The 19,958-nt window shown below is 34.4% G+C and overlaps 2 protein-coding genes across 3 annotated transcripts; both read left to right on the forward strand.

The window, feature by feature from the left end:
- The first annotated feature begins 1,407 nt into the window (after nucleotides 1-1,407).
- Nucleotides 1,408-8,848, forward strand: LOC129303344 (mitogen-activated protein kinase kinase kinase 5-like). 2 transcript variants are annotated; one of them, XM_054942615.1, is made up of 12 exons: nucleotides 1,408-2,196; nucleotides 2,618-2,748; nucleotides 2,828-3,368; nucleotides 3,477-3,564; nucleotides 5,356-5,418; nucleotides 5,532-5,695; nucleotides 5,984-6,059; nucleotides 6,269-6,328; nucleotides 6,410-6,535; nucleotides 7,631-7,840; nucleotides 8,033-8,133; nucleotides 8,309-8,848. In XM_054942615.1, the coding sequence occupies exons 1-12, from the start codon at nucleotides 1,727-1,729 to the stop codon at nucleotides 8,313-8,315; spliced, it is 2,037 nt and encodes a 678-aa protein (XP_054798590.1). In that variant the 5' UTR covers nucleotides 1,408-1,726; the 3' UTR covers nucleotides 8,316-8,848. The 2 variants fall into 2 exon arrangements, with proteins under 2 accessions (XP_054798590.1, XP_054798589.1); XM_054942614.1 differs by having other exon boundaries at nucleotides 1,421-2,196; nucleotides 8,235-8,848.
- Nucleotides 8,849-12,939: 4,091 nt separating this feature from the next.
- On the forward strand, nucleotides 12,940-19,958 carry LOC129303574 (uncharacterized). Its single transcript, XM_054942973.1, is given in 17 exon segments — nucleotides 12,940-13,150; nucleotides 13,320-13,583; nucleotides 13,668-13,765; nucleotides 13,979-14,141; nucleotides 14,231-14,341; nucleotides 14,631-14,870; nucleotides 14,872-15,687; nucleotides 15,776-15,928; nucleotides 16,013-16,112; nucleotides 16,248-16,342; nucleotides 17,606-17,794; nucleotides 17,885-17,941; nucleotides 18,057-18,128; nucleotides 18,895-18,993; nucleotides 19,182-19,313; nucleotides 19,401-19,464; nucleotides 19,467-19,958. Coding segments are annotated over 17 exon segments (2,925 nt in total). The 5' UTR covers nucleotides 12,940-13,033; the 3' UTR covers nucleotides 19,622-19,958.

A 19,958-nucleotide genomic window follows, 5' to 3' on the forward strand; every position in this document is an offset into this window, starting at 1 on the left:
TTTTTTGGTTTTTTTTGTTTTTTGGGGGGGGGGGGAGATGCGGATGTTGCCGCTTAGCAGCTTGACAGAATGGGGAATTTTTTTATATTTCTTTTTTTAGTACAACGAGAAGGTTCCGTGCAGGACTATCCCCTCCGAGCTATTGACTTTTTGAGAAAATTTTTCCAACCCATAAATCTACCCACAAGAAGTTTCAGCAAGCTGCCCATTTCTTAGACGCAGACAAAAGGCAGAGCCTGGCCAGTAGAGTTGGTAAACATGCAGGCTTAACTCATATGGGTTCAGTTTTTATAAGCTCGATCTTTGTAAACCTAAGTTCTAAAGTCCGGTTATCTCAATTTTATCTTTAAAATTAAAGCCCGATCCTTATTCATAAGGCTCAGGGCCGGACCCGTAAACCCGAATAAGAATAAAATAAAATAAAATTCAACATTAAAATTTATTTAGAATATTTTAAAATTTAATATATATCAAACTAAAGTCTCACATAATCTAAAAAATAAACAAAAAATTTAAAAGTCCAAATAAGATGAAGGCAAACATCATCATCAATTCTAATCAAGATCTTCCTCATTATCATCCATAAATAAAATATTAAAATCCTCAGATATAGGTCCACTTGTGAAAGATGTAGGCGAAGGCTCAATATTAATTATTTCTGAAACTTCTTCATCATCACCTACAATAATTATTAATTAAATTGTTTTATTATCAAATATATATCTATACATATATCACAAGATAAAATATAAAAATTACTATATAAAATGATACAAAACAATTCAACCAATTGCTGGTACAAAATACAAATCAATGTTTGCACATTATCTGGAAAGAGGTGAAAACAATACTTTGTGATTAGTAAAACGGGTTTCAAGGGCCGTCCGAACTTGAGCCCATTTTTCTAGGGCTTAAAAGGGCCGGGCTTCAAAGCCCGGTTACCCTAAAAAATGTCAAATTTTTAAACACAAACTCTTATTAAAACGGGCAGCCCGCCCAACCTTTATTCCCGACTCTACTGGCCAGCAACGGAAAGAGTCCTCGAGTTCAACGTCTGGGAGTCTAGATTGGTAAACGATGAACACATTCAGAGCAGCATGCTCGGACGGAGATGGCTATGGAGTATTAACAACACGAGGCCCTTCAGTCTCAACGATCAATGTGATACTAACTTACTGTTGAGGGCTGTTTTTGTTTGTTGCCAACTTCTTCCTCACCGCAGCAGCAGCAGGGTCAGTCTGCCAATGATCTAGTTTGTCAACCTTGTGACGCATTCCCTCTCTATCCTTCGTTGTAATGATCACTTGATTACAACTAATTCAGGCAAGTGTCTCGGTTTTACGGTGGTGGTGGCCCCGTTTCCTTCCTCCTCCCTGCGTGGGTCACGTATTATTATATTGACAAAATGTGAAACGGCGGGTCGTGTTTCTGACTCTAACTCGTCCAAGGAAACTCCATCTTTGATTAGATAAGGTGCGGAGTTAGGCTTGAGATGGGAAGACTCGGCTCCTCAAGCCAAGCACCTCAAACTCAAAGTCATTACTGTTGACCATAAATTATTCAATTATTCAAGACACAGCCACGTTGAATTGGAAATTATAGTCAGATACCAGAAGGCCGAGAAATAGCAGAGGTGTTTCGTGTTGCTTCCTTTCTAGTCCTGCTTCTCCCTCCCGGCTCCCATGGCCTCGACTTGGCAAATTCTTGCTTTTGCTCCCACTCTTCCATGACGACTCCCACCACTCATCCCGTTTCCCAACCCCCTCAGATGCCTTTGTCTCGCAAATCATCATCTTCTCCCTCTCCCATCCCATCCACACCTTCATCTATTTATCCTTTTCCCCTCAAACAAACTGACATCGATGCCGCTGGCAATGCCGCTAATTTCGTTCACAGCACGGAGCAACCACCTCCCCACCGCCGCCGCCTTACTCGAGTCCGGAAGCTTCGCCACCTCACTGACCATGATGTTGGCTTGCACCTCACTGACGATTCTTCGCTCCTGGCTTCGCCTCCGCCCTCTCTCAAGTCTCGCTCATCGGGTGGTTCCGAGCACTGGTCCTCCTCCGCTGTGCCTCAACCTCTCCCGCTTCCCGAATCACCGTTGACTCGCCGGCCGGAGTCAACCGGTCCCAATCCCGGCCAGTTCCAGCTCGGATCTCCTTGCGTAGACCGTTCGGGCTTTGCTTTCGGGAGGTAACAATCATTCATGGTCGTTATTTTGTATTGAAATGAACGCTAGACTTATAGAGGTCACCTAGATGATCATCTGATTCTGTCTTCAATAGCTCGAGTGAGTTATACGGGAAGAAGATGAAATTTGGGTGCGAACTAAGAAGTAGACATGGATACCTGAAGCTTAAAAGGAAAGGAAGTGGCTTTATTTGGTCACTCTGATTAAATTTCCGAGCCACTTATTGAATGAAACTGAATTTTTCACCGTTTACTTAGCTTGGTTTTAATTTAGGCGAAGACAATATCGTTGTGTATTTCCCACACAATGTTTTACTGCTTGTTACGCCATGGATGGAATTAACAAAGTTCAGCATCCATTAATGCTTTAATTTCAACATGTTGATTCTTTGCGGTGCCTTTTCTTTCATTTCAAAATCATCAGGAAGACGATGGATCACGATACATTGATAAATATGAAATCTTGGAGCAATATGGATAGATCTTGTGATCCAACCACTGCAAGCACAAAGTTTAATTTGAGAGTAAACATCCCAGTTGCAAGTTTCTTGATAGGTACCTTCTCCATTCTCCTTGCATCTCAAAATGTTGAATATGGAAGACCCTTTTCCTTCTTACGTTGCTGCTAATGCAGGTCACAGTTCATGTAAAGATCGAGCAATCTCTCGTGATACTGACTCTGAAAGTATTTATGACTCAAGATTGCGCGTGGCCACAAAGAGTGCCCCAACAAGTGTTTTTTCCAGTCCTGTTACCAGTCCTCGGAGATCAAGCAATGTAGATTTCACTGATCATTTCATTACTGCTCAAGAATTTCATGACAACCCAGTTGGCCATCCTTCGAAGGTGTCACCACCCTTGACTGTTCAAAGTCCAGATCATTCTTCTCTCCGTAGCCCAGGGTGCCGTAGTCCTTTCCTCAATCTCAAAATCCTAGATGGACCTCAGCATAGATTTCATTCCAGGGCGTGGCCAGAAAATAACCATGTTGACGCACATCCTTTGCCTCTTCCTCTTCCTCCTGGAGCTTCACCACCAGCACAATCATCTGTGCAGCGTCAATCAAGTGCCAAGCTTCATTCATTTGAAAGTCAATTTTCAGTGAAAGGTCAATGGCAGAAAGGAAAACTTATTGGACGGGGCACTTTTGGAAGTGTTTATCATGCGACAAACCTGTATGCAATTTGTTCAATTATTACGTTTGCTAGTGTCTGCTAATTGGCTCTCATTTGCTTTAGATTAAACTTTTGTTTTTTTACTGTGTTTTTTCATTCACCTAATAGAGAGACCGGTGCTTCATGTGCAATGAAGGAGGTGGATCTCATTCTAGATGACCCTAACTCTTCCAACTGTATAAAGCAACTAGAGCAGGTTATTCTGAGTCTTTTAATTTATTTTGTACAGAAACATGACTTCTTTTATTGGAGAAAATAATGTTGATCCAACTTTTTTTTTGGGGCTGCCAGTTGACATTTATTGGAAATCAACAATTATGGTGAAGATCTACTATTCTCAGAGCTTGAGTGTTACTAAAACTCAAAAAGGCCTAGACTCTGTTATAACATCTCTAACACTCCTCCTTAGACGAAACACAGACTGATATTAGTTTGTTTGGGTTGAGATTTAATTTAACTAGAATTGGTAAGGGTGGGGAGAATTGGGCTCTTGACTGTTTGGACATAGTGATTAATAACTATAGCAAATTAGCACTTCAGGTTAACTGCTTATGTGATTACATGCATCAACTAATATCATAGTTGTCCATTATCACTTGTACATAGTTTTATATGTCAGTATGAGCTACTACATTTTATCATTTGCATCAGTTCTTTTTCATCTTCCATCTTGTCGTAGATCCTTCTGTTTTAATACACTGTAGTTATCCTAGTTCTTATCAATACTATGAAAGATCAAATTTTTTCTGTTTGGTTAAAGAAAGGAAGAACTCATCAAGTAGAAGCCAGATTGCCAAATATTTAGCAAGTAATATGCTGTAGTCTCTTCAATCTCACTTTTTCAAAGCGTGTTCACATACACAAAACAGGTTCACAAGATGAGCCCTGGTACTTATATTTATTTTTTTGACTACTATAGAAACATTATTGCAACCAATTGAACTTTCAGTACGAGTTGAACATAAACGCAGTTTTTATTAGACTTAGCGCAGAATTTGTTTTCTAATTAATATAGGAGCTAAATAATTGCAATCAATTGCACTTTTGATAGACTTTATATAGAAGTTTGAATTCTTTTAGATTACGTTTGGATTGATGAATTTGGATTTAGATTTTAGATTTAAAATTTCACATTTAAAGTTCATATATTTAAAATTATTTGTTTGGATAGTATAAAAAATTTCAAATTCAAAGATAATGAAAAGAGGGAGATGGGAAATGAAAATGGGAAGAGAATGAAAGGGTTAGTGTGACTGCCATTTTAAATAACTAGGGTGTAGTAGGGATTTAAAATTACAAAGAAATTATAATAAGATGTAAATTTTTACGGATATGACAGAGCTGAAGATTTAGAAAAGATTTACAAATCATTTCCTCGGGTACCCAAAGGTTTCTGGCTGTAGAGGAAAAAGTGACATAGGAGAAGGGATTAGGTGCAGCTAAGGTTAGGGGCATTGATTTTGTAACTTTTTGGGTTTTAAATTCTCCGATTTAGCTGAGAGAGGGGAGTTCAATCTTTTGGTGACTAAAGTTTGTTTGGGAGAGTATTGGCCTCTCGAAATTCTAGTGTACTAGGGTGGAGGAAGATCATCATGTGTGTTAGTGAGTGGCTTATGTTCTAGGTTGTTGTTATGTGGTGTGTATTTTGGACTGATCCTTGTACCCTGTAACTTTATTCAGTTTCGTGTATGGGTGTATGAGGGAGATGGGGTTAGCTTGAATTATTATTTCCTTTTAATCCAACTTAAATATTCGGCAATAGTATTTTCAGTCCCATTTGAAGTTTATTTTCTGGTTTTTGCTTGTTTTAAGCTTATTAGAATAGAGGGTTCTGTTAGGATCCAAATGGTGGATTTGGCCTAAATACAAATTTAAATCCCCCTACATCCAAACACAACATTATTTTTTTCTCATCCGTGCTGTAATATCTTTAACATTTGCCTATAGGAAGGTATTTAGGCTGTTGTTTTATTTCTCATTGTCTCAGGAAATCAAGATTCTTCGTCAACTACAGCATCCAAATATTGTGCAGTATTATGGCAGTGAAACAGTGAGTTGTTAATTGACTATTTTTTCACATATACTGGGTATAGCCTAATTAAAAGCTTAAGGGCCTTTGCGATTGGAATTAGAAGTAATTCTTTTAGACTTCTTTGTTTATAGGTTGGTGATCACTTGTGCATATACATGGAGTATGTTCATCCAGGGTCTGTTGATAAATTTGTGCGGGCAAATGGTGAAGCGATGACAGAGTCTGTAGTTCGCAATTTTACATGGCATATTCTCTCAGGGTTGGCTTACTTGCACAGCACCAAAACTATCCACAGGTGATTGTGATGCTTGATGGAAGGAATTAGCACGACTGATTTAAGCTCTTTGAATGGTTATCAATCTGTTCCTGAGATCTATTATTTGATATGAGGAGCATGCTAATTCTGGGGGAGAAGTAAAAATGTTACTCTTAAAAATGTATCATGCAAAACTTGTTCTCTTGTTTAGTATAGCCAGTTTTCTGGAAAAGGGCATTCTTCTGTTTGGATTTCTCAACAATAAACTGTATTTGGCATTGCTGTATTTTGCTGATGTTTGGTAGAATGGATGGTTTTTCTCCTCAGGGATATCAAAGGAGCAAACTTACTTGTTGATGCATCAGGCACTGTCAAGCTTGCTGATTTTGGAATGGCGAAAGTTGTGAGTGTTCTAGACTGGCTAGTTCTAAACTCATTTTAACTCTGTGCACACTCACACACCTGCAATTTTTCTTTATTAGCTGTTTATATTAGATTCTTTTTTATTGACGGCAGCATCCTCTTTCTTTCTTTTCTTTTCTTTTGTTTTGTTTTGTTTTTTTTTGGTGTCTTTCCCGTAGTCTCTATATCTTAATAATTTGCTCTTTCCAGCTAACAGGGAAATCATATGACCTTTCTTTAAAGGGCAGTCCATACTGGATGGCTCCTGAGGTATTTCATTGCTTGTATCATCTAGATTTTGTTTGTGATGGCTGAGGCATGTCCTTACTTACTCTGATTTGTGCATCAAAGGTCATGAAGGCTGCCATGATGAAAGATGACAATCCTGACCTTGCCTATGCTGTTGATATCTGGAGCTTAGGTTGCACTATCATAGAGATGCTGACAGGAAGACCTCCATGGAGTGACTTTGAAGGGGTGAGTACCTTAGCACCTTATTCATCTTTTCATTTCACCTGTAATAAAGCCAAATGGTTGTTGTTTTGTAGGTTTACTAGAATATTGATAAATTTAATCATATCTGTAACTGTATGGAAGAGTTTGTAATATTTGTTTACGAGGAAGATATTTTGGTGACTTTTAATCTCAGCACTGCCCTTCCCTTGTCGGGCAAATATGTGAAGCAGATATCATATGTGAACCAGTCATCCTTTTGCACTCGTATTGGTATAGCTTCTCTGCCCCCCCCCCCCAAAAAAAAAAAGTATTGGTATAGCTTCAACTAATCATTCTTGTTGACTAAAGACTAAAGAGGGCAATATTCTTGTTATATATTTGAGGATAAAAGATCAAATTGGCCCCTAAAATATAGATCCAAGAGTGTTTGGGATCCTGAACTTATTATTAGTGCAATATTTCTTTTTAACTTTTAAAAATGGTACAATCTGACTTCTTTCATTAACAAAAGTTAATTTTGATTGTTAGTTGATCAACAAATGATAAAAAAGGATTTAAATTACAGAAAAAGACTACAAAAATTACAATTAAAGACTCAAAAATTACATTTTAAGGATCAAAAAAATTACAAAAAAGGAACAAGAAACTTTTATTGATAATTTTTTGTTATTTTTATTAATGATGGGATTCAAATTGTACTATTTTCAAAAGTTGAAAAGAAACATTGCACCAAAAATGAATTTAGGATTTTTGATGCTCCTAAACTTAGAGTTTAGGTGTCGATTTGTTTTTGTACCTTACATTTAATCTCTGCTTGCCTTAAGAATTAAGGCTACATTAAAGTTGACTAGAATCATAGCTCAAAAACAATGCCTGCTAAGCAATAATGTTCTCTCTCTCAGTGATCTACGCCTTCTAGGTGAATTTAATTTATTCTATTGTCATAAAGGTAAACTGTAGCGTTGGGTGGTCTTTCTTTGTCTAAACCATTTAGTAGATTTGGCTGCCTCTTAGGACTAATGAGCAATTTGAATGCCCGTTTGATATTCGGATTCTAGTAGTCTATTTACCTGTATCTTGTGTACTTGCTGATTTAATCTGTATTATGTACATCAGCCTCAAGCCATGTTCAAGGTACTGCACAATTCGCCATCAATACCAGAAACATTATCTTCAGCCGGAAAGGATTTTCTTCAGAGATGTTTTGAAAGGGATCCCGCAAATCGACCATCAGCAGCAAAGCTTCTTGAGCATGCCTTTGTACAAAATTTGCATGACCAAGAAGCTTTAGTTCGCCCACAATTATATCCCAGAGAAGACCCTGAAGTAAGTGCTAATTATATTCGCTCTACTTCATAGTGGACCATGTCCACGGATAAGGTTTATGGTGTTCATAATGAATTATATCCTGCTATATCCTGGGATGAACACAAAAAAGGAAGAAAAGATATGACGTGGGGTGCCCGCGGCTGAAGACATGACTGGCTGACATGTCGTCGAATTGTTTGTGCTCTGTAGGAAAATTCACGTAGTCCCAAAGACAGTACTGCACGTAACCGTGATGTAATTCGAGCCTCCATGAGCTCACGGATCATCAACAAAATCCAGAAATTTATCGGGTAATATTTCGTCTCTATTGTTAACATTGTACGTCAGATGTGATCATATGGTTCGAGGTGCTTGATTAGGGTTCATTCTCTTTTTGTTCTGATTTTGACAGTGATTCTTCCCAACAATATAATGCTGAGGATTCTAAATATTCTACATCTCATCACCCTCCTTACTCTCTGCCAGAAGGTAAAATTCCTCAGTCGTCCTTGAAACCAGCTGCCCTCAATTACGTTTCTGCTTCAAAATCCAGCAACATATCCCTCGCTGTAATGAGATTCATCACGCACTTTTGAAGCGGAGATTCTTCCTTGCTGATTCCAAGTGTCTTCGGAAGCTTATTTACCTCACTGGAGGCTGGGATTTACAACCTGCTCATTAATGGTCACAAATACATCAACCTCAACGGGCAATAGAAAGCGAAAACTTCTCGTTGACTGGTACCAATAAAAGATATTTTTGTACATAGCGAGTCTCCGTTAGTTATGCTAGCTCTGACTACGATCTGATGTGTAATTATTGATTGTTTTTAAGCTAAATTATTATTTTATTTCTTCTAGTTTCCTGCCAACTTAAGTTTAGTACTTGAACTTTTAGCTTGCGTCGGTTATTACGTGTATTTTTATACTATATGTAACTGCAATCTATTTAAACTTTGTATCAACTGCATTTAACACAAAGGTTATGATTCATTTCGGGTACACTCCGAACAGCACTTATAATGTACTCTTGTATTCTATCTTTCTGTCATTCTATTTTGATATACTAACATCTATGTGTAGTGTATATGTCTAACTAGTTGAGTTGAGAGATTTAATTTATTTTAAATAAGGCCAGATAATTGTATCAAATATATATATATATATATATATATATATACACGGGGCAATTTTACATCTAATCTAGAAACTTATCAACTTTACAATGGTCAAATATAATTAACAATTCAGTATCAAGTAAGTAATATTTTAAAAAATCGAAGTAAATATCATATTTTAATTACTAATTTTTTTTGGTTAGAATTAAAGTAATTTCAATTCTCAGGCTATTAAATAACTACTCTATAATAAGCAAAGATTTTGGACGGGCTTCGATTTCAAATGTAGTAATTTTTTTGCCAACAATAGTAATCAATTTTTTAGTGCAAAGAGTAGACCTTTACCATAAATATTATCTTTCCCGATTATCATATTCATTCGTATTTATTATAAAGTTCATCCCCTGGTATTGTTCATCTGCAGCGATTGAACATGTTCATATATAATATAAAGTTCATCCCATGGTACTGTCCATCTACAGTATATGAACAGTCATATATTTTTAAAAATTTGATTTTTGTATATTAAGAGTTTACATCGAACTCACAACAAAATTAAAAAAAAAAGGCCTGGGACTCATAATAAAAAAATACTTGTAAATATGAAACTTATAAAAAAAATAATATGTATGATATTCAATACTTTTTTTGTTAAAAAATATAAGATATTTTTAATCAAATTTTATCTCTCAATAAAATAATTATTTATTTTTCAACTAACCATATCTTTTCATATTTATCTCTATTAAACACCTTACAATAAATATTAAATCATTATCAATAGGAACACTTTTTAAAAAAAGCAATGATTACACCTTGAAAGACTAAAAATATTTTATATTTTTGAATATCCAACTCCTCAAAAAATGTCTTATACTTTTAGACAGAGGGAGTACTTTTTTTTGTAAATGTAAGAGATTCATCATTTGTTGCTTGTGTTTTGTATATGTATAAGGTAATTAATTGTATTTAACATGCAAATTTAAATAAAAAATTTTAAATTAGAATATTTTATTATTTAAATCAATAAACTTATTCATGTTCCTTTTATACATAAGAAAATTTTAATTAATTCAAAGATTTTAAAAAATTAGGTAATCTTAATAATTATGTCTAAAGTTGAAAGCTTGGATTAAAATGTACTTGTAATTAACATTTTTTCCCAATTTAATCCTATTTAATAAAGAGTAATTAAGAAAAGATATTATAAATACTTTTTGAAAATTATTCTGTTGATAAAAAATAACAACAAACCATATGAAAACTTTGCTTATATTTAAAAATGGAGAAAATTTATAGTAAAATTTATCAATGGATTACTACAGAACTACAATAATTTTGTGATATACATTATATTTGAATTTAATGACTAAAATAAATCCTATCATTTAATGAATGTCACGTGCGGTATAATAATAATTGTTCAATTTATTTGAACTATTGTAAGATATTTTGTCAAACAATATTATCTGCTTTATTATTGTAAATATGATTGTAAACAGAAAATATTGAACCTATAATAAAAATGGAAAACTTATAGTAAAATTAAAAATTTAATTTTCACAAATTATAACATTTTAGGTCCACATCCATTGAAAGTTAGGTCTACATGCCCAAGGTAGTACATTATAGAATAAAACAACTTTTTATAAAATAAATTGCTAATTTTTATGCATAAGATGTATTTTTAATTTGTTACCAGTACATTAAATTTTATACTAAATAAGTTGGTGTTCATATATTTAATATCCATGGGGTAATGAATTTTAGAATAAAGAACATTGTTTATGTTTAAAAGGATAATGAAATTTTAAATCCCTCAAATTTTCTTAATTATTGATTTATTTTCTAAAGTTTAATTTTTATGAATTTAATTCATTTCTTTTTTTTTAATTTTCACTTTAATCTTTTAGGTTTTGAAAAAATTAACCCTTAAATTAATTGGACGTATAAAATATGCTGATAATCTAACATATTATGTATGGCCAAATAAAAATAAATTTATCTTCAAGTCAATTTAATTTTGTCATTAATTTAAGTGACTGTCAATTCAATATTTTTCATAAATACTGGCAAATTTTAACAATATGTTACTTCTTCTTTTAATAATAAACTTAAAAGACTGAATTTAATTTTTCAATTCTAATAACAAAGTGTAAGGGTCATAAATTTTGTTTATAAAATGTCATTTGTGTTTTTGATATACATAAAAGGATAAGTTATAAAATAAAATAAACTGATGATGAAAAGGTGAAAAAAAATTGTAATAAAAAAATTGTGTGAATGTAAAAATTATCTTTAAAAATTTACTTTAAATTATGCTAAATAATAATTGAGTTTGATTTAGTTAGATAATCATATAAAAATTGTGTTGTTTAAATGTTTTGTGTGTACGAGGATAAAAAATCCTTAAATAAAATAAGTGGTTATTTATATTAAAAAGTATAACTTTTCAATTAGAATATGTTGTTTAAATTTTAATTTATGTCAAGATCACATATGCACGTGATATCATGTTTTAAAATAATTTATGTAAGAATAAAATAAATTATTACTCATTCAATTAAAAAATATAAAGCATTTTTAAAGAAGTTGGATGTTAAAAAATGTAAAATATTTTTAGTCTTTCGAAATATAATCATTATTTTTTTTAAATGTACTTTTTTATAATGACTTTATATTTATTATAAGGTGTTTAATAGAGTTAAATATAAAAATATAAGATTAGTTTGAAAGTAGGTAGCTACTTTATTGAGCAGTAAAATTTAATTAAAAACGCTTTATATTTTTTAACAGAGGGAGTATCTTTTTTTATTGGCAATAAGTATTCTCCTATTGTAAATAATTATATTTGAGGTACATTCAATAGGGACCTCATTTTTACCCTCCCATTGTTATATATAGTCAGTATTAAAAATAAAATAAGAAATTCATACAATTTAAAAAGGAAAAAATTCTAAAAAATAGTTTTATGTCTTAAAGTCTTAATATACATGGATAAAACAATTCATAGATTAAAATAAATTGTTATACATATCTGATTATCTATGGGACAACAAATTTTATGATAAAACAAGTTATTTTTTTATTTCTATTTTCTAATCACAAATATGTTGGGGAAATAAAAGTATACAGTAATTATTACTATTACAATTATTTATCCATAATCACATACAATTTTATTTCACACTTCCTATAAGCTATTTTTTTTTATAAAATTATCAAGTTAATATTAACTCATAATTTAACTTCTATTAATTTTATGATTTGTTTGGATAAAAAAAAATGGTTGGGAAGTGGGGTTTTAAATTGTAGTCACTTCAATTTTAAATAAATAGAGAATATTGGCTAGAAAGTTTTTTAATTGATTTTTTTTCTTTTACATATCTCAAATAAAATTTTATAACATATTTATTATTTTTTCTTCTAGTGAACTCATTAAAATATTATTTTTCCTTTTTTATTCACTTCAAACAAAAAATGAGAGTTAATATTTCTGTGCATCAAACAAGGTATAAAATTTAATTAAAGATAAAAGTTAGACTTCTTTCATCTTAGAGATGAAAAAAATAGTGAAGATAGACAGAATACTATTGTTTATCTAAAATTACCTGCAATTTCAAAACCTTCAACAGGGAAAATTTAAATAAAAATATTTTATTATTATCAAATCATATTCACAATTCTAGATTACAGTAACTTTTAAAATTATTCGCTATACTTAAAAAAATCATCTGCTAAAATATTTTTTAAAAATTTATAAATAGATAAAAAATTTCAGAAATATCAATGAAATTATTTTAAAAAAAATCCAAAACCATCCCCAAATTTAAGAATATGTATTAGAAAATTAAAGGAAGTAAGCTGGGCTTGGCCCATTATTACTCGATCCCTAACTTGTGGAGCGAATAGCCCAGAAACTGTCTCGGTTCAGTGAGTTTTGCCTCCATCATTAAAAATAAAAATTTGAAAGAAATTTGCGATCTTGCTGCGCCTCATTGTGTCTGTTCGCTCCTTTATTTTACCACCTGAAATTCCGGGGAAACAACTTCCTTTCATCGACAGAACTGTGTTCACTAATTCAAGTTCAGCAGATGGGGGCGGAGCCTCGGTTTCCTAGAAGCTTAATCAACAGGATCTACGCTCCGTTGGCTGATGACATTCATTTTGCGGCCCCTATCCCATCCTTGAGAACCAGTGAAGTTGAACTGGTTTGGTTCTTTCTTTCAATTTCCTCAGTTTTAGAGTTTGCCCGCGGTAGTTTCTTAATTGCCGTGATTTCATCGTTCTTGTGTTTCCAAGGCTCATTATATGTTTTTTTCCCCTGATACTTCATTGAATGTGTTATTTTTCGACATCTTATTTTTAAATCCATCACAGGTACAGGGGGTTTTGCGAATGTTACAAGGTTTTCCTGGCTCCCTGTTCTTTTGGGACCATGTTGGAAACAGTTTTCGTGTCAAAAGTGGAATATATCTGAGTCATCTGTCTCAGACAAGCCTTCACTCCCTCCTTAATCAATTTATGCATGCTGCAACATGTTTGCAATTGGTTGAGATCACAATCAACAAAGTTGAAGCTTCTGTCCCAAAACCTCCTCCCACTTTAAAGGCCTTTGTGTGCTCGGCTTCGGCCTGGCTTAAGGTTTGTTAACGAAACTAAAGGGATGCTCTTCAATAAGTTCTACCTTCTGTCTTTTTTAAAAACAATTTAGTTTGTGTCAAGCAGCGTTTGCGGAATATTGCCTTGAAGGAGGAAATAACGACGAACAATGCAAATGACACAACTATTCCAACCTTGTTAGGTTTGGCAAGTTCTTTATCGAGGTTTGTATTTGTTAAATTTTTACACTCTAAAATTAGGATTGTGTGTGTGTGTATGCTAGCTTATTCTCTGGGCCATTGTCTTCCTGGAATTTTAATGCACTGTCACCTAAGGTATTCGTCATGTTTTCTTGGTCACTGAAGCCATCCACTCTCCCTCCCCCTGGTGCCAAGCAACCTACTTGATGGTATCTGATGGCCATTTATTGATTTTAGTCTTTGCTCAGGTGCTGAGTACATGTTGCAAATAGTACACGGGACGATTCCCTCAGTGTATTTTGAGATTGCTGCATCCATACCAGCAGCAGAGTTGGCTGTTCATGTACTCGACTATCTTTACAAGAAGCTTGATGAAATTTGTCTACTGCAAGGTGGTGAGGTCGTGACTACTTGTCCAGCAGCACATTATATATTTATTGAAGTATTTCTCCAAGTTCATCCTGTCAAATAAAATTATGTTGATCTCAGGAGGAAGCTTATCATATGGTGCTATATATGCTTGTTGGAAGCTTATTGCCATATATTGAGGGCCTTGATTCCTGGCTTTTTGAAGGAACACTTGATGATCCTTCTAATGAGGTAATCATTTTTGAATGTCCTAATTTTTTATCCTGGAGGGGAAAGAAGTTTTACTCAGTTTTTTAATACTGAAAGCCATCACAAAAGCAAGTAACTAAGTCATGTAAGTTTAGATTTAAGCAACCAGTGTGTCCTTGAACTAATGTGGAAGTTCAATATATGTGGCCTTGGAATCACTTTTAGATGTAAGTAATCAGTAACGATGGAGCAATTTCTGGTTCTAGAGTTTTCTAGTGATGCATGCTGTTTAAATGGTGTGTTGATCCTTGGTCTCACTGTCTCTTTCCAGATGTTCTTTTTTGCCAACAAAGGTGTCTCAGTTGATGAGGCTGAGTTTTGGGAGAAGAGCTATTTACTGAGATTGTTGCAGCATAGCAAGCTAGACGTTGAGTACTCTACCATAAATTTTTCTAGTGATTCCATGCCAGTGCCAAATGACAGGAAGGAAATGGGAAGGAGGGATTCTGTTTCTTTGTCTGGTACAGTCAAAGGAAAAGAGCATAGCATCAGAAACCATCAAGCTTGCCCTTTTTTTTATGAAGGATTTAGTAAAGTCAATAGTTTCTGCTGGAAAATCATTGCAGCTGATGCAGCATGTTCCTATGAATTCCTTAGCAGTGTATGGTAAAGGAAATGATTGTGAGATTGGAAGTACCAGAGATTTACACAGTAATTTATGTGGTTCTTTACACAGTAATTTATGTGGTTCTCAGAGTATTTCTGGCCTAACCTTGTCCGAAGTGTTTTGTGTGTCACTGGCAGGACTTATTGGTGATGGTGACCATATCTGTAAGTACCTTTTACTGGATGACTGGCAGAAATATGGTTCTGTTTCTTCTTTTGCATTTTGTGCAAATGATCAAGATGCAAAAATTGACAGTAGTGAGAATTCACCTGTTTTGCCATGCTCAGAGAAAATTTGGTACAAGTTCTTGGTGGATACATTATTGCAGAAAAAGTCAGCTGTCTTGAATCTGAAACGTAAAAGCACATGTGATAATCACATAAAAGACCAAGGAGGAGTTAGAGATCTTGAGCATGAAATGATTCCCTTGAGATCATGCATAGAAAATCCAGTAATCACTCCATGTCGAATAATCCTTGGAAAGAATAGGGCTACCTGGAAAACATTGAACTTATCTCAAAATTTTGACTTGCCTGCCTTAAATGATGAGATTCTAAGAAAGGCTATATTTGATGGAGATGGTAAAGCATTTTCTGATAGTGAAGGAACAAACTATACTTTTGGTTTTCGGTTTGGTGAATCTGAATATCTTCGTTCACAGGATGAAAGAAAACTGTTGGAAATGCTGTTGCCATTTCCTACTCTTCTGCCTTCATTTCAGGTACTGCTATTTCCTAGTGAGTAGTTCCCTGACCTGCTTTATATGTGGGTTGTGTGGCAGAAACTGAACTTGTATGGTTTTTGAACAGGATGACCTTCCTGTATCAGAGCTCTTACCTTTCCAAAGAAACAGCACCCTTCCCTCTAGAGTTCTTCTTTGGATGCAAAATATTGACCTGCGAACTACTCCACTTCCTCTTGTTATTATGCAGCACTGTCTAACTGCCTACATTCAAAAGCAGGTGAGCTTAATTAAACTAGTTAACAAATCCAAAGTGACCTTACTGTGATAATGCTCTGCATAATAACTCATTCTGAACAAACAGGTGGATTATGTTGGAAGGAATATATTATTAAAGTTAATGGACGAATGGAGATTGATGGATGAGCTTGCAGTTCTGCGTGCTATTTACTTATTAGGTTCAGGTACTTGAAAGTTGATGTGAAACTGTAAGCTTGTTGCTGTTTATTGTGTATTAAATTGAATTTTCAGTCCGCTTTATGTTTGGTCAAAGTCTTTTCAATTTCTCTGTGTTCTGTGTTGATACCTTGCATGGATAGGTGATTTGCTGCAACATTTTTTAACTGTCATTTTCAATAAACTGGATAAGGGAGAAACTTGGGATGATGATTTTGAGTTAAACACAATTTTACAGGTATGTTTACTTTTTTCTTAACTGCTATTCTCTGCCTCATGGCTCATGCATTGCTATTATTTATTCTACTTTGAGGCCATATCTAGCATCAATGGTAATTCATCCTTTGGGGCTTGTCTAGACATTAAATTAAATTATATATAAAGCTTTATCCTAGGGTCCTAATGCTTTTGAGAACTTATTATTGTTCAAGTGCTTAATATGTAACAGATAAAGTAATACTAATAAGTTTATTGTTTGGCTAATTTACCCTGCTAAAGAGTAATTGCAATGTGTAGTTCATCGAGAAAGGACTTACACATCCCCATATATGCATGGCCGCATGTCTTTCATTAAAAATTCTTCTGCTGATTTGTCATTATGGCAGGGAGACTCTGAACATTCTGGGTCTTCTGACCTTGTTGAGTGTGCTTGTGTTTCTTATCATTCTAGTCCTCGACTTTCTTCCTTTTTGTTCATATATAGTTGTATGTATGTATTGTTAGCTACTTGGATTGAAATATACAGTAGTGCAATCTTTTCCCAGTGCACTTTTGTAGGTCTGAATGCTGGCCCTGGAACAAAGCCAATTTGTGATTATCTATTCTCCTGGAGTTTTCAGCTACCCATTTTGTTCAGTGCCATTTCTACATTTGAGTTGGTTGCATGGTTGTGATGAGATTAAGGACTTGTTTGTTTAAGTTTCTCTTTTTTGTTTTTTAAAAAAAGTTATTTCCAGGTTGCCCAAAAAGTAATTTATTATTTGGATATTTTTATGAAAAACAGAAGTTAAATATAGAAGACACTTTTTACCTGAAAAGTGATTTTCCGCTACTTAGATGCTGCTTGAAAGAGCCTGTCAAAATAATTAGAGATCTGATTTTTTTTTAATGTACTGATTATTTTTGAAAGTTTAAACAAACATCCTACAAGTTTTTTAAACGTTTTTTTAGTAATAAAAAGTGCTTTTTTTGCTTAAAAATTTTGAAACAAACGGGTTCTAAATCATGGAGAGGAAAAACGGACCTGAAGTTGTGTCTCAAAAGTTACTTAGTAAAGACTTTGAGAAAGGATAATGGACATGTAGAATTGTGGGCGATATAATTTATGCCTGTTTATCCAAATAATAATTAGCGAACAAATTGTTGATAGCATGTGACATGACTTGTCCTGTATTGGATGAAGAGATTGCCAATATTGCATTTGCATGGACCAAGGAGCTATGTAAATTTTACTCCTTTTATTATGCCATTTGAAGAATCTTTCTATGAATATTAAATACAGGAATCAATCAGAAATTCTGCTGATCGCATGCTGCTAAGTGCTCCAGATTCATTGGCAGTGTCAATAACAAAAAATCTTGGTGTTGACAGTGACGAGCAAGCAGCCACAGCTAGTGTTTCAACATCCCATAATGGTCATGCCCATATCTTTGGAATCGATGGCCTTGATATGCTGAAATTCACATATAAAGTCAGCATTTAGCCTCAATTTTTTTAAAACTGAATATTGTTCATTACAATTACAAATTTCAACTTAAAAAGGGCATATTGAAATTGGCAGGTCCCTTGGCCTCTTGAGCTCATTGCCAATACAGAGGCAATTAAGAAGTATAACCAGGTATTGGCTTTCCTTTTGGTTCTATTAACAGTTCAAATTACTATTGTTCTTGCATTCTGGTTGGTTCTTTCATATCTTAATTTGCCCCCCATTTTTTCTTTTGTTTCAAATTTAGGTGATGCGGTTTTTGTTGAAAGTCAAGCGAGCAAAATTTGTACTTGATAAAGTGCGACGATGGATGTGGAAGGTAATTCTATACAGTACTGGCCTCTTAGCTGTAGTTCCATCATGTTCCTTGTATAAATATTCTTAAGGATGACGGTCAAATTTTTTTTTTAACTAAATTTTGGACACCCTCTGATGGGATTTGGGTTTAACTTTAAGAAGAGAGAGAGACAGAAATTCTACCAAACATAATAATGCCTGAATCTGAAGACATTACTTGCTTCAATAAACCAAGGAGAATGTCCAAATACAAGTCCAAATAAGTCTCAAGCCTGGCCCCTAATGCACTATGACTGCTAGTAATGGCACCAAAATTACAGCATAATAACGAATCGTAAACTACCACAACAACTGCTAGAAACTGCTGATATTGGCTTTAGACGTAAACCGCTTGAATTACTTCCTTCTGTCCTGGCTTCCTCCCTCCCTCTACTGAAAGCCGTTAAGAGTTGTGGGTTCCTATCACCATCTGTGGTTGTTATGCAGTTGTAATTCTGAATAAAACTAGCTGTTAGAGTTACTTGGTTAGTTGTGGGTTAATTAGCCGTTTGTTGGTTGAGACATTATTGGTCTTAGAGGCTTATATAAGAGGCTGGTTAGCTATGTAAGCATCATGAATTATTGTGTATTACTCAGAATTCCTACCTTTCTGTTCTCTCTCTGTCTCGTCTCTTTCTTCTCATCTGTTTCTTCACTTCTTTCCCTCTATTCTTCTTTCCAAACTATAATCTTCCAACAGTATGGTGTATGAAACTTTTGTGACCCAGTCTTGATTTTACGTTTTGCAGGGTAGGGGATCTGCAACAAACAACAACAAACGCCATTGGTTGGTGGAGCAGAAACTCCTCCAGTTTGTGGATGCTTTTCATCAATATGTGATGGATCGAGTAAGAAACTTACCTACATGCAGTTTTTAAGATAATTGGAAAGAAGGGTTACTCATAGAGAAGACTTGTATGCAAATTGCAAAGCACATGTCCTTTTGCTAAATCCACGGGCACTTACTATGCACGTGTTTCCTCATTATCTACTTGTTAACATGTGCGTCTTACCTGTCAGTACACTTTCTATGCAGGTATATCACAGTGCATGGCGGGAACTATGTGAAGGTATGACAGCAGCCAAATCTCTGGATGAAGTCATTGAAGTCCATGAGGCTTACATGTTGTCAATTCAGCGGCAGTGCTTTGTGGTTCCCGATAAGCTGGTAATTTATCGTGTCTCTTCCTTTGGTTTTCATGTTATTAAGTTTTAATTGGTATTATTTATTTACATCGGTCATTTATGCATGTAGTGGGCTCTGATTGCCAGCCGCATTAACCGCATCCTTGGCTTAGCTTTAGATTTTTATATCATACAAAAACCCTAGGCAGTGGTGGAGCTGTTTCTGCTATCAAGGCAAGGTGTGAGATGGAAATGGACCGAATAGAGAAACAGTTTGATGACTGCATCGCTTTCCTACTAAGGGTAAAAACGGTTTACTCTAATGCTGTACTCCATCTTAGTAATGATTAAAACATGGATTTCTTGTGGTCAGACTCTGATCTGTGCGCAATACATGTTCATTCTCATGCAATTATGCACTTCAAGTTATTGACTCTGCAAAGACATGCTCATATGCATTGTTTGCCTGCCTAACAATAATGTGCTACGGGGCTTGAAGGTCAATTGATTTTAACACGGAGATGCTCTTTACTTGGCTGTAAATGAAAGCACCAATTGTGGAATAAAATGTTGACTTCATTTCGTTGAGGTCACAGCGTTACATTTTCAATGGAAATTCATGTCTTTATGGAATATAAAACATCAGCTTAAGTGGACCTCCAGTGTTAATAACATAATTCCTATCCTG

Source organism: Prosopis cineraria, unplaced genomic scaffold (assembly GCF_029017545.1).
Source record: "Prosopis cineraria cultivar Desert tree isolate PC_DT_omini unplaced genomic scaffold, ASM2901754v1 PC2, whole genome shotgun sequence".
In the NCBI taxonomy this organism is placed as follows: Eukaryota; Viridiplantae; Streptophyta; class Magnoliopsida; order Fabales; family Fabaceae; genus Prosopis; species Prosopis cineraria.